The following is a 15329-nucleotide window of genomic DNA, read 5'->3' as shown; positions in this document are numbered from 1 at the left end:
CTGAGGGATGAAAGGGGGCGAGCGAACAGTCTATTCTGTATGCGAGGTGCGAACTCGTTACCGCCCTACCCGCGGGCATAGCCACGTCTCAATTATACCTAACTTCATTACTCAGATTCCGTTACGAGCATAAGCTCTAAGTAGTCGCGGAGTCATCTCGTCGTAATATATACGGGCGAACTTTGTTTGTGTAATTAATTTGTTTCCTGTGCGCCTCTCGGCAAGTTGCGTCCCTCGCACTACTCTCATGCCGTTGCGCTACGTAATTAAATTTGTTTTACATATTTTTTTAACACTAGTTTTCTCTTTAGTTTAAATACTATTAAGTTCATTCTATTATTCATCGTATTGGTGTTATAATTTCTTTACATACGGGATCTTATCTAACAAGTAAGTTTACAAAGGCATTGTTATGGTAGGTATACCAAAGACATATTTTTATTTTTTTTCTTTCATACATAAACAAAACAACTGCTTACCTCTAAAACATTAGTAGGTATTAATCATCCGCGTTTAGCTGTAGCGCACGTTGCTCGGAACTAGGGGCTAAACTTATTGAAAAGTTGATTCGATTAAAACTTTAATGCATAACGTAGCCCACAATGTTACCCACCAGTGATTCTCTTCAAACTTGGACCTCGGAGTTCTAGCCGCAATGCAATATATTTCTCGCTAACAGCCTCTCCAACAAGACTCAAATGAAAACTGTTTTTATTACATCAAATGTAAACAAAATCCGGTACTGTAACATTTTTAGTTTTATCTTTTTTTATACGTCGATGCTTAAACAAAAATACTGCTGTTGAACCGCCACGTTAGCGGCAATCTCAACAACTGAACAATAACATCTAATGTTGAAGCTAAAAGTTAAGATTAACTTGCGATGTGTTCAATCGGAAATACAGCTAACGAGTAGAGGCGCGTGTGGTAATTTACTTCGCGGTATAATGAACCAAGAATAATTCCTTAATAATTGTTGGTGTGAAAGACCCGAGGAAGTTGTCGGCGGGACTTGAAAGAAATTAATGAGTGTTAGCAACTCCCGACGTGCCGGCGGCGGCGGCTGATCGGCGGACCAACTTGCCCGGCGCTTAAGAAAATTTCCCGCTAATTGCAAATGGCCCAAATGACTACTTCAAATGCTTCATCACCGTGAGCGGCGGTTAACTTATGCAGATTTGGATGAGAACTTGTCTTTTACATTTAGAAATGTCATACATAGCATTTGTTACATTTAGGTATATTAAATACCAATATGGCGAATTCTGGCATGAGATTATTGTAAACGTATTGAATAGTTGTTAGGTTACCACGAAATCAAACACACGTACATCTCATTATTGATTGACACATTGTAATTTAATTGATTGGTCGGTAATGCAGGTTTTTATTTGTTCATACTTCTGCGTAATACAAGAAGGTACAAATAGCGGACCTAAAGCTTAAAGGCATTTTATATTAGCCAACCATTGGGTTAAACCGAAACATACTGGTAGTTTTAATGGTTATAGTTATAGTTTTAGTGAAGCTACGAAACTGTTTTAGCGCATGCTTCTCTAATTAGGATAAAACTCAATTATAATTACGATGAACGGTTGAACAAAAATGCAACCGACATTGTATGGTATTGGTAAAGGACCCACTTTAACTGTCCCCTAATTAGTTTTGAGATATTTCTTCTTATAATTTAATATTTACTTTAATTTTTGTTAATTATTTCTTACCTTCTACCACATACTCGTACTTCGGTATTACTACGGATATGGTATAAATTGGTGTGAATTAAATAGGTACCTTAATTGCACATATAGGTACATTATATTTTTATATATATTTAGGTAACCTTTGACTTGCTTTGCTTTATCGATAACTGGTTTGTTGATGTTTCATTTTGTCATGCACTCTTTTTTGCCAATAAAAGTTCTAGGTCTGCATATTATTATGCTTAGATATTTTTTTCATATAAGTATAAAATACCTATAAATAAATACTGCCAGAAGAGGGGCGCGGACCCGGCAGGCCCAGACGGAGATGGCGGGACGACCTAGACACCTTTCTCAACAACTGGCCGGAGGAGGCACTATAACGGGAGTCGTGGAGGACAAGGGGAGAGGCCTTTGCCCAGCAGTGGGACACCATAATAGGCTAGTAAAAAAAAAACCTCGGTATCCCTCCAAAAAAAACAAGATTATAGTGCAAGTCACGTGGAGAATCACGCCTATCGTAAATAGTGCCATACCACAGAATAACTAATAGTACTGCCATACGTTAGCCGTACCTACATACTACTGTACCCGCAAATCCCGCAATCGTATTACCTTAATCACAATATTGCCCCGCAGAGGGCACTTTGTACACTGGCGTAATGGCCACCAGTATGAAACCCCGCCCGGCAATATACCACACCTGGCTAGTACTAGAATAGGATAGAGAGTAAAGGATGACTCACGTTAGACCGGGCCGTGTCCGGACCGGAGCTTCCGGCGCTTACTTTTCTATGGGAAGCATCACGTGACCACCTGTCATGTCATAGAAAAGTAAGCGCCGGAAGCTCCGGCCCGGACACGGCCCGGTCTAACGTGAGTCATCCTTAAGACAAAATGCTGCCTTAGGATCCGACCGACAAGATAAGTGATCCTAATGAATAGTAATATTAGCTTATATAATCTGTGATATTAGCCTCAAATGATAGAAATTGTTTCTGCGCAAAACCAGTGTCGTGCCAATGAGTTTTTCTGAACGTACCACCAATATTTACCACTAGTTACGAAGGAAATAGTTATTTATGTTACAAGGGGGCAAAGTTTCGGAGATAAGGCGGGAGAAGGATTTTTTTCATATTTTCTTAAATAACTAAATTATCTGTTTTTAAATTATAAAAAAATATTTTTTTATAATTGAAGTTTTCACAATTTTTTTTAAATTAAATTAATTTATTTCAAGCTATTTGGCTCATATACAACATTACAATTAAAAAAAAAAACAATCAACATTAAAATAATAAATAACACATTAAAATACTCGGACCAGAATTAACTGTTTGTGACTATGGATGTATATTTATTATATAAAACGTAGGTATTATATATATTTGTTATACTGTTACTTCAAATTTTTATCTTATTTTATTTATTTTCGCCCTCTTTTATAAATTTATTGACTTTCCTCTAGTCTATTGTACGCAGTGCTATATTTGTCTACCGTTCTTCATCAATTCTCATCTACTCAAAGGTTAACTGGAAGAAATCCCTTAAAGGGATAAGTTCGCCTTTGTACTGCCTATTTCTGTGCCATATTTGTGTTCTATGTCTTTGTACAATAAAGAGTTTATACATACATACATACACAAAATAATAATAATACAATCAAATTAAATAAATTACTTACTAACTAGCCGACGCCTGTCCTTACATGCCTGTTGCAACAGTACGTGATGTAAGGACAGTCAAGACGATCATGCTGCTGGCCCGCACGCGCCGCACCAGCGCCCAATGTTCCCATTGATTTGATATAACACGATATATCGATACACCGTAAACTATAGTTTACGGTTTTTTTCTCATTTATCCCCAAAAAGTAGCCCCTATGTTTAAATTGCATTTATTTACGTTACATGTCTTTGGGTCACAGAACACCATATGTGTACCAAATTTCAACTTCATGGGCAGTAGTTTCGGAGCAAATAGGCGGTCGCAGACGGGCAGGCAGACATACAGACCCACGAGTGATCCTATTAGGGTTCCGTCTTTTTCCTTTTGAGGTACAGAACCCTAAAAATAATGTCGCCTCCATTCGCCAAAAATAGGTACCAATGAAATTTGAGCGATGTAACTATTGTTTCTGGTCGAGATCAATCTATTTATAGTTAACGCTATCTCTACTGAGCTCGTTCACTTACCTGTATTAACAATGGCATTCTGGTAAACAAAAGCCATTATTTCTTTTGTGTGAGCGCGTGGCCTTTGTGCCTGAGCGCGTGGCCATTGTGTGTGAGCCACAGGCACAAAAAGGTCACGCGCTCACATAAAAGAAATAATGGCTTTTGTTTAACAGAATGCCATTGTTAGTACGTAAGTGAACGAACTCAGTAGAGATAGCGTTAACTATACACCAATTTACTAACGAAAATTACATTTATCGGTAATCCGTCGCACGATTAATTACGTGTGTTTTTAGGGTTCCGTACCTACCCGACGATGTAAACGGCACCCTATTACTAAGATTCCACTGTCAGTCTGTCTATCCGTCTGTCCGTCTGTCTGTCACCAGGCTGTATCTCATGAACCGTGATAGCTAGACAGTTGAAATTATCACAGATGATGTATTTCTGTTGCCGCTATAACAACAAATACTAAAAACAGAATAAAATAAATATTTATGTGGGGCTCCAATACAGCAAACGTGATTTTGTTGCCGTTTTTTGCGTAATGGTACTACGGAACCCTTCGCCTTCGTGTGCGAGACCGACTCGCACTTGGCCGGTTTTTTATACTTATCTCTTCACGCTCTATGCTTGACTTATCTCGATAAGATGCTCCTTAAAAGACCAATGACATATTGTATCTAATTAGTTTTTTACAGATTTTTTATGAAAGTGGCCTTGTTTTTTTTTACACTAAATTATATCTCATTCTTATACAAAAACATGGATAAGTATAGAGACTGTTATAAAGTATTTCATCGTGATCACTAGGTAAAATATTTTGATTTAAACCCGTGTAGGTACAACTAATATTTAATTCATATGTATTTATTTTATAACAACGTGACGGTCAATAGATTAGATTATTTAATAAATACCTATATATAAGACCGCCTATTTTCATTTTCTAATTGCGGTAGTAATATTTGTCTTACTTGTCTTAATTTTTTTTTATACTACGTCGGTGTCAAACAAGCATACGGCCCGCCTGATGTTAAGCAGTCTCCGTAGCCTATGTACGCCTGCAACTCCAAAGGAGTTACATGCGCGTTGCCGACCCTAACACTCCTCTCCCTCGTTGAGCTCTGGCAACCTTACTCACCGGCAGGAACACAACACTATGAGTTTTATTTACCCCATTCAAAAAAGGAGGGTTTACGATGTTATGTTTTGAGTTTTATTTATGTGGGAGTAGTTAACATACGATGTAACACGTATACATACGTATTTTACATTAAGTTTTTGATGTCCTATTAAAATTATTTTAAAACGGGTCACTCACGTATTATTAAATCTAATAGCTCGATGTGTTTGTGTGCATGGACACGGCGCGCCCTTGACCAGTAAAGAAATGTCGTTGCTCCGTGGAGAGGATCCTCCCAAATTGGATCGAAACATGTCGAGCTATTCGACTTAATAATACGTGAGTGACCCGATTTAAAATAATTTTAATATATGTTAGTCTCACAGGAGTGTTATATTTTTAATGTCCATTGAATGTTAGGTACTTCTTTATATCTGGGGGCACGGCCGTACCCCCGCCAAGACGAGACAATGGGAAAAGGCAGTGCATATCTTTTCTCAGCACGTTTCGCCGTATTTTCGAACCCTCGTAGCTTCGTCTTGGACAATGCTAGAGAGCTGTAATTTTTTATAAACTTTTTGTTTTTTCAGTATCACGATGATTCTCTTGGCTACCCTCCTATGTGTGCTCGTAGGGCTGATATTTTATTACGACTACAAGCGCAAGAACACGCGAGCTAAGAAACTACTCAGCAAGTTTAATGGATCGGACGGGCTGCCTATCATTGGGAACGCTATGGAACTTGGATTTGATTCTGATGGTTAGTACTTGTACATATTGGTTAAACTGGTTGGTTGGTTGGTTGTGACTGTGATCAAAGTCAAAGTCAAAATATTCTTTATTCAAATAGGCCTAACAACAAGCATTTTTAAATTGTCAAGTTTTACAAATATTACCTTAATCCAAATATCAGAGCAATTTATTGATGCAGTTATTATTATTCTTAAAAATATTGAATTATTATAGATATGTCAAACTTAATAATAAGAAAACAAAACAAACAAAAGGATCGTCAAACACCAAAATTGTATAAAAAAATACTATAGTCTAGAAACTTTCTAGAATAAAAATCTAAATGTCAAAAAATACGAATTACCTAATAAAGGTATTCATTGAATTATCAATTTCATCATTATTAACATAATAATAAATAATTAATTATTTTCAGTCACAATCCCACGGTTTTTCATCATTCATGTAGTCTTGTGAGCTATAATAGGCTTTAGAGATAAGTTTACGTTTTACATATTTTTTATATTTATTAACAGATAATTCAGTGATGATATTTGGAAGTTTATTATAAAATCTTACACAATTACCCATGAATGATTTTTTAATTTTATGGAGCCGAGTGAAGGGCACTGCGAGCTTATGCTTATTTCTAGTATTAATGTTATGTATGTCACAGTTTTTCTTAAAACTGACAATGTTTTTATGTACATACAGAATATTCTCATAAATATATTGACAGTGCACTGTCATTATGTCAATTTCCTTAAATTTATCGTTAAGTGAGTCTCTATGGGGACTTCCGGTTCGAGCGCCATCTTGATAGTTAGCATCGTGATTAATTACTTTGTTTTTTGCTCATTAATATTGTTTAAAGTGTAATATCGATAGCTTATTATACAGTAAACGAATGTGATAGTGTGCAGTAAATGGAGAATTAATTTTGAAGCGCGTTTAACCACCATCTTGGATTCAACGGCCGGTAGTCCACGTGCTTCTTGTAAAGTCTAGCTATCGATTTACAAGAGCTAACAAATCACCGTACACTGTCTTGTACAACCGTACAATTTTTGTCGTTTTTAAACCTCTTAATACCTTGATACTGGCGAAATAGTCCCACTGGGCTGAAGCCATAATTTTAAAAGAAGAAGAAGAAGAAGAAGAGTCTCTATGGTTCATTTTATATATTGCTCGAATATTCTTTGCGAATTGTTTCTGCAGAACATAATCTTATGTATGTCACAGTTTTTCTTAAAACTCCAAACCATCCAAACGGTTAAAAACATTTCAACCGTTTATTTACCTATTTACGATATGGTATATCAAGATAAGGGTACCGGTATAATTGCGTCAAATTGGGTAAATCCGCTTTCATTAGAATTGCAAGAGGTGATAAAGTACAAAAAGGTGACAATCGCTTGCGCTACGACAACTTTGTGTCTCTCTGTCACTATTCCATATTAGTGCGACAGTGACATTTGCGTTTCGTTGGCTACGGATCGTAAACGATTGGCATGTTGGCTACGCACCCTGCATGTACTTAAGACGAACTTTACTTAGTAAGGTGATCTAATTGCATATTAATTTTTAACAAGCAGAAACGTCTGCGATCTATGCTATTAAGCTTAGAATAAATTTAAAAGTGGAAAAATTACTGCCTTGGGTGAGACTTGAACTCACGGCCTCTGGATCGATACTCCAGCGCTCTGCCAACTGAGCCACCAAGACCTCATCCATAGTCAGCAAATCTTCCCACTATATGGGTCTAGGGGACCCTAGCGACATCTACCGTAAGAGCTTTACACTTCTTAAACGGCCACCGGAGTTCCAAGTCATATTGGAAATTCACCAGTTACGATGTGCTACCCATTCTAAATTAATTTTTAACAAGCAGAAAGAGCGCTGGAGTATCGATCCAGAGGCCGTAAGTTCAAGTCTCACCCAAGGCAGTAATTTTTCCACTTTTAAATTTATTCTAAGCTAATTGCATATTGATAAAACTTAATCTAAACATTTCCTAATATTTTCAAGTAAATATTGAGATTTTTTTTGTAAATTTAGGAAAAGTGCATTATTTAGCGCGCCCAAAGACCCAATGATGAATGAAATTATAACCTTCGGATAGACAAATACTCGTTTTAAATAACTTTTGTTACTTTTACAGGTGTGTCTAAGATTTTATTAGACAAATGGCGAAAATATGGCATGACTAACTATCGTTTGACGGTTGGCTCCGAGGAGTGGGTTATGCTGTGTGAAGCTGATGACGTCGGAGTAAGGAAACAATATTTTAAACATGTATTCTGACTCACTACGTAATTCTTAGATAAATCAACCATAAATGACACTGGAAAATCAGTTTGAATTTTGAATTTGAGCAAAATGATGATTTTTCGAATGTATTTTATTGTTGTTGCTATTGTGGTGGGACGTTATTTGACAATATTGGGGCGTTTAAACCGCAAATCATCATTAGCAATAATTAATTTCGAAAATCCTATACCCTAGTGCGTATTAGTGTATAGGATTCTTGATTTGATATTTTATGTCTAGGTACTTCACGATTTTATGAATTAATTTTCATACCGAATATTTGTTGCGGAAATGGAGGTTTTCTGTATATTTAAGTGTTTGTATGTGTGTATATCTGTATCACTGTTTTGTACCCACAACGCAAACCTATAGAGTCGGTCGGTTTATGTCCCATAGATGTTTATTTATTTTATGTTGACTATGTATATATAAAGAATGCAAGCGTGCACAATTTCATTGTTTAAACTATATCTTATAATCATAAGAATCAATAATTCTTGAACGAGGTAAAAGTGGGTTTTTTGCCGAGATCATGAACTCATTCCAAGTGTGCGGACTGCGTGGGCTTCCCAGCAAAGAGGATAATTTAATCAAAAACTATAAAAGATAATTGACATGTATTCCAACTTTGATTACATTCATAACATTGTTGCAAGGTAATTTGTATGTACTTGTATTGCCGCGCCCTTATAAGATTAAATTCACCCATTAAAGATTCGAAGATTATCGTACAATTATTATACAAACAACTTGTATTATTTATGCATTTAAATGTCGTGCTTATTTATTTTATTGGTTTAATAATTACGGGCATTTTCAGATAAAATGTAGCATTTACTTTTTCCCGAGATAATATAAAGTGAAAAGTTATTTCTACTCAGAATTACTAGTACTATTCATTTAAAAACAGATACATGATGACCGAATTTTTTGTTAGTTTTGTGACGCATTTTCATATACCTACAGGTAAGTACAATTTTTATGAACCATCATCGCGTCTCACATCATTTTCAAATGTTATATGACAACTAGGGGCACTTTCGTTTTGTCCTCGTGTTTGAGTAGAAAAAAAAAACAGTTTTTCTTAAAACATTACCTTCATTCAAATAGGTATGGAAAACGACGACAAAGAATTTTCATAGCTCTTTTGATTGCGGAAAATTCTAACTTTGATGTCCGTTATCAACTGCCCATTGTCTCGAAGCTCTTTGTGCAAAATACCTCGCATTTGCATCACAATCAGTATGCACACTGCACAGTGTTCCACACCTGCCATACACTAGGGACACATTAGATGTATGTATACAAAACTTTGTCTTTATCGTCATCTTATTCCTAGAGTTGTTTCGGCTTTTTTGCCACACTCCTTGCTGGTTCCAGCATTTGCACAGATAATTTTTATGCAATAGGCATATGATAACTGTTTTTCTTTTTTTTTCTTTTTAGTCGATCCTTGGACATCCAACAGAGTTGGCCAAGCCCACTGAAAGAAACGCTGCTATGATGCCTTTCTTCGGAAATTCTGTCTCAACATCAGAAGGTAATTAAAACTTAGAATATGATTTAAAGGCAACTTGTAGTTAAACAGCCATAAATTAAAAACGAAGTTCTGTTTAGTCGATTAGATTTTAATAATAATTTGTTGTCTATTTCAGGTGAACGATGGAAATCGACTCGTAAACTGATGACTCCTAGTTTCCACTTCAAGACGCTAGAAGCTCGCGTTGACGCGGTCAATTCGCGCACCGACGCCCTGTACCAAGTGCTCGATCAGTACGTGGACAAAGCTCCTGTGGATATATACAGATACCTTCGTCCTTTCATGTTTGACATCCTCTGCAACACCCTGATGGGAGTCGATCATAATATGCTCGCCAATCCTGACCACCCTTATCTAGATGCTAGCGCTAGGTAAGTCATATCTAATACAATACGGCACGGTAACCTTATCAAGAAATATCAATTAAACGGTTCTCTGCCTTTTCGTCGAAAATTATATTTGCAGAATTTCACTTGGCAACCAACTTTTTGCCAAAGTTTCATTTGGCCGAATTTCATTTCCCAACTTTACATAATCCAACCTAACCTTTTTTTTTTTTTTTTTTTTTTTTTTTTTTTTTTTTTTTTTTTTTTTTTTTTTTTTTTTTTTTTTTTTCGTTGGAAAAATGCTTTATGCATACCCACACCCTCGGGGGAGAAAGTGCGGGTTATGTGGGACTCGGCAAAAGGCGCCACTACCCACTAAAAAACCAACGGTATGCCTGCGCGCCGCCAATGGGGCGTGGCCACGGGTTCTCTTAAGTACGCAACCGTGACCACGCCGGCGCCGCCCGCCACTACCACATGCAGCGGGCCCTTCTCTGGGGGGGGGGGCTAGGGAGTAACTTCTAGCCCTGCCTCCTCAGAAGGCGCGTGGGCACACCACGCGCGCCTTCTCTGCGAGGCCTATGTAATGGGCAGCGACGCCCCCGCGCCGCTGCCCAGACCTCGCTAGGTAGGGGGGAGGAGATGGGCATACGCCCTCCTCCGAGCCCCTGCGCGCTTGCGGCGGATCGGGTGCGAGGCTGGGTCGGCCTCCCGTTCCCTCTCCGCTGCCTCCTTCTGCGACATTACATCCTCGCAGAAGGAGAGGACCGCTTTCCACGACCTCTCGTCGGCGACCATAGCCTTAACTACGGCCGGCAAGGAGAGGTCGTCCCCCACCACTGCCATGAGGTCACGGCGCTGCCCCGCCCAGGCTGGGCATTCCTCCAGGGTATGCTGCGCCGTGTCCTCGCCGCAGCTGCACTGGTGACACTCGGCCGTCACCTCCCGTCTTGCGAACCGGTGCAGGTAGCTCCCGAAGCAGCCATGACCCGTGAGCACCTGCACCAACCGGAAGGTTAGCGAGCCCCGCTCTCTTTCCAGCCAGTCTTGTAGGACCGGCCGGACCGCCTCGACAGTCCTGTGTCCTCCCTCGCGCCCAGCTAGTTCTTCCTCCCATCCAATCCAACCTAACCTAACCCAACCTAGTACGTCATTTTCATTTCCCAAGTATGGCGTTGGAAAATGAAATGGTTGCGAAATAATTATTTGGTAAAGATTGGCTTGTCAAATGAAATTTTGGCAAAAAGTTGGTTGGCAAGTGAAATTCGGCAATACAATTTTCGCCAAAGAGTACAGCCAATTAAACGCTTCATTTATTATCTTTAAAACATGAAAAATTTAACCCAAATTGTAATTTTTTTACTAAATAGCTGTAATCAAATAAAATCTTTGCCAACTACTTTTTAAACACTTCGCCAAATTTGATTTTCGTTTCATTTTCAGGGTTATCAAAATCGCCACCGAAAACTATTTCTCGTACTGGAGGAATATTAGCTTCATCTTTAAACTGACAACAATTTATCGGGAAATGATGAATACTATTAAAACAATAAGAGGCTACAGTGATAAGGTACGTTTTATTAAAATATCTGTTAATATAATTCGTCGATGTAATCTATACAATATAATAAAGCGGAAGAGGGTCGAAAGTCTGTACATGGAAGATATTTGAAAAAAAATTGGCTGGGGATACTTAGAATCGATAACAGAACACGTTCCAATAGTTTTTAGATTTTTTGTCTATTTATCTGTTTGTCTGTTTATTTGACCGCGCATCACGTGAAAACGGCTGAACGGATTTTGATTCAAACTTTACTAATCTGTCGAGAAAATCTCCGGCCAGGTTATATGCTATAATAATTCAAACCCTAAAATTGGGGTAGTCACTACACTCGACTTAGTCGAAGGTGCAGGTCCTAAAATACGGCGTCGCGTGAATAAGATTTCCTTTGGCAGGATTGGTCCTTAGGACCCAAGGATGGATTTAAGAAGTGGAGCCACCAAAATTTGTGATGTAAATATGTAGAGGGGGGGGTCTCAACTTTTTACTTACTGACACAGACCGAATTCCACGCGGGCGAAGCCGCGGGCAAAGCTAGTAAAACATAAGAAGAGTGTTCCTTGTATAATGTTAATGATCGTTCTTTTTAACGCAGCTTATTCGAGAGAGAAGAGTGAAGCTAAACGAATTCATTGATGATATTAAGAGCAACAACAGGAACGCTACCGTTGATATCAACGCTCTGGTTCGCGAGAAAGTATCGGAAAAGGCTTGCCTTCTCGACTCCCTTCTACTAAGTACCCTGCCCAATGGCGATCCTGCTCCGGATGAGACCATCAATGAAGAAATCACTCTGCTCTGTTTCACTGTAAGATTTTCGTAAAGCATAATGTACCTATTTATTACATACTGTACATTGATATTTACGTCAATAGTTGCCAACAAAGGTTTAGGTAATAATTTAAGCATTAAAATTGAGAACGTAGCATAAGTATAACATCGGCTTGCTGTTTTTTCTCTGCTACCATGATAGTATTCTTCTATGAAAATATTTTTTTTGTACCATGTTACAATCAAAATGTTAAAATAAAATATTTTCAGCACTAATAATATTAATTTTGCCACAGGGACACTACACCACAACAATGACGATGGCACACACACTCTACTGTTTAGCCAAGTATCCAGAAATTCAGAAGCGAGTAGTCGAGGAACAAAATTCCATATTCAACAGTGACAAGCTGAGACTGCCTACCAACCACGATCTTATTGAAATGAAATACCTCGAGGCTGTCATCAAGGAGAGCATCCGTGTCATCCCCACTGTGACAAAAATTGGAAGGCAGCTACAAAATGATTTACCATTAAAAGGTACAATTATCTTATCTTTCATGACAATATTAAAAAAAAATAGCTATTTTAGTGTCCTGCTGCTAAGCAAATATCTCCACTCTTTTATCCATGCGGCCCGGCCCTATTGCTTGTTATTTCCCACCATTCAACGTAGAATGCGTCAGTCGTTCCACCATCTCCTTTTTGGTCTACTTTAACCCCGTCGGCCATCTGTGGTGTCCCGTGGGTCCCTCTCAGTACCCACCTTTCCGGGAGCATGCGACACACATGCCCAACCTAGCCCCATTTAAGATTAGCGGACACACATCTTTAATTCGAAATCTGGAGCGCAGTTCCGCGTGTTTCTGACATGTAATATTAAATATATCAGCTATTAACTTAGGTATTACATTTTGTTTATATCATAATCTTATCCTTCTTCCACAGATGGTAGAATCATCCCTTCTGGAACCCAAGTGGTCGTGTACTACGAGGCCCTGTACGCCGACCCGAAGATGTTCCCGGAGCCCGAGAAGTATAATCCGGAGAGGTTCTTCAACAGCCTGCACCCATACGCTTTCGTACCATTCAGTGCGGGACCGAGGAACTGCATAGGTAAACCCTCAAGTTGGAAAAAGTACGCCCATGACCTCCAACGAAATAATTTACGGCAATGCGTATTTTTTTCCTCAACCGTATAACTAAGTAACTAAGTCTAATTTGGTCAAAAGCGACGTCTCTGATAACTACCTTTGAAAGGAGCTATAATTTAACTAAAAACATATAATAGAAGGAAGTAATTTTATCCTCAATCAATAATACCTAAACCGTTGTTGGGTATACGGATTTTCTGTTATAAATTCGCTAAATAATGTAAGGAAACATTCAAACCTAGTAATTTAAGTTGCCTAATTGCTATATCGATTTCCAGGTTTCCGGTACGCTTGGGTGGCAATGAAGGCGACACTGTCCAACTTCCTTCGACGGTACGAGGTGCTTCCCGGCACCCCCGAAGACGAGCCCAAATTCGCTCATAGAATCATAACCGAATCCATCAACGGCGTCAAACTAAGATTGAAAAAGAGAGAACTTTAGATTACTTGTCCAATTGTTGTTGTGTCCAGAAATGGCAAGTCTGGTCAGTCGTTGTTATTGCCAAAGTATTAAATAGTTCAAAATATTTATCAGTACGGTTTTTTACTCACTATTATTTTTAGTCGCTTTTGGCGACATGTTAAATAATAATAAAACAATAGTCATAATAGTAAGTAAAAAACCGTACTGATAAATATTTTGAAATATGTCTCACGATAGTTTAAGTGCGATTATTTAATAGTTTTTACTAGGTAGGCATTTTCAATTTTGTAATGATTTACTACTACTATTGATACTCGTACTAGTATTTCTCAGAATGTGATTGTGATTTGCTCGTGTGAGGTGTGCATGTGAGCTGCGAAATTGCATGGAGAAATTAGAATGAATTCATTGATAAAGTCGCCATGCACTTTTACGGCTGATGCTACTTATTTGTCATATGTGTAACTTTAGGTACAAAATACGTACGGCTGCGATCGTGACCCAAAATGGTCCCGCCGGAAGATCAGCGCTGACCTTCGGTTCAGCATTATGCTGAGGCGAGACCATTTCGTGGTAAACTTCAACTCCTACCTATTTTATAAGTTCCTATAGCTTTAGTATACTTTTGTATGTAATTTTAGTTTTAAGTTTATCACGAATAAAACATTTAAATTTGAATTTGAAATATATTATACTGCTTATATTATAGGTTTTTGCCATTAGGTAGGTATAGATAGATACTTTTAGCTGTAATTTATGTGAATGTAATTTATTTCATTAGGGAAATAAATGATATTAAATAAAAAACAGAATATTAGTCTTACCCTAAAAGCTGGCCATTAGTCAAAACTCGAAACGAACAAAATATAAAGTTCCTGTTAAAGGGATCTAACCCCGCTGATAGCTGGACCCCGAAATGCAAGATATCGGGATTCTGGGATTCCAGGATTTCGTAATATAATACCGTGAAAAACTTGTAAAAACTATCGAAATTAAATAAACGTATTATTTAAAACCCATCTGTAAAAAAATTAAATTTTGGCCAGCTTTTTGGATCAAATACCCCAATGTGAATCATAAAAGGTAGGTAGGTACAATTTTTTATGCGGACTATTTTTAGTTTATTGTATTAGTATGGATATAATTGATCAATTCGAGATAAAATAAAACAAAAAAAATTACAAACAAACTGCTTCCTGCTGTTCCCGGTGCGAAGGTGCCCCTGATGCTAGCAACATTTTCACGCTGCGTGAAAATCCCTTCGCCCTTTGCGCCCTTCTGTCTAAGTCGACATGCCACTGTGAAAGGAACGGATTTATATGAAACCAAGGCAGACAAGAGCATATTTTTCGCCGCTTTAGTGTAAGGCGGTTTAAGCGTGAAGAAGTAACAGACAGACAGACACGCTTTCGCATTTATAATATTAGTATGGATATACATTTTTTTTGCTTTCGCTTTTTACTGATTTTAAGCAAAAATGTCATTATGCTTGCATAACAAAAATT

General features: G+C 38.0%; 1 protein-coding gene across 2 annotated transcripts; it reads left to right on the top strand.

Moving 5' to 3' along the window:
* Positions 1-236: 236 nt before the first annotated feature.
* Positions 237-13939, top strand: LOC134741591 (cytochrome P450 4c3-like). 2 transcript variants are annotated; one of them, XM_063674428.1, is made up of 10 exons: positions 237-390; positions 5597-5766; positions 7900-8009; positions 9495-9588; positions 9704-9959; positions 11358-11484; positions 12071-12283; positions 12543-12786; positions 13195-13362; positions 13679-13939. In XM_063674428.1, exons 2-10 carry the CDS (start codon positions 5604-5606, stop codon positions 13840-13842), a joined length of 1539 nt encoding a protein of 512 aa, XP_063530498.1. In that variant the 5' UTR covers positions 237-390; positions 5597-5603; the 3' UTR covers positions 13843-13939. The 2 variants fall into 2 exon arrangements, with proteins under 2 accessions (XP_063530498.1, XP_063530499.1); XM_063674429.1 differs by lacking the exon at positions 237-390 and adding an exon at positions 4698-4771.
* The last annotated feature ends 1390 nt before the right edge of the window (positions 13940-15329 follow it).

This window comes from Cydia strobilella, chromosome 5 (assembly GCF_947568885.1).
Source record: "Cydia strobilella chromosome 5, ilCydStro3.1, whole genome shotgun sequence".
NCBI lineage: Eukaryota > Metazoa > Arthropoda > Insecta > Lepidoptera > Tortricidae > Cydia > Cydia strobilella.
Note: the sequence above shows the minus strand (reverse complement) of the source record. Positions and strands in the feature narration are given on the sequence as shown.

What these genes read in the sequence shown, in the direction of transcription:
- LOC134741591 (XM_063674428.1), top strand. Translation starts at nt 5,604, where the DNA reads ATGATTCTCTTGGCTACCCTCCTATGTGTGCTCGTAGGGCTGATATTT. An exon ending in TTCTGTCTCAACATCAGAAG is followed by an intron (nt 9,589 to 9,703) that starts GTAATTAAAACT and finishes TGTCTATTTCAG; the next exon opens with GTGAACGATGGAAATCGACT. An exon ending in TAAGAGGCTACAGTGATAAG is followed by an intron (nt 11,485 to 12,070) that starts GTACGTTTTATT and finishes TTTTTAACGCAG; the next exon opens with CTTATTCGAGAGAGAAGAGT.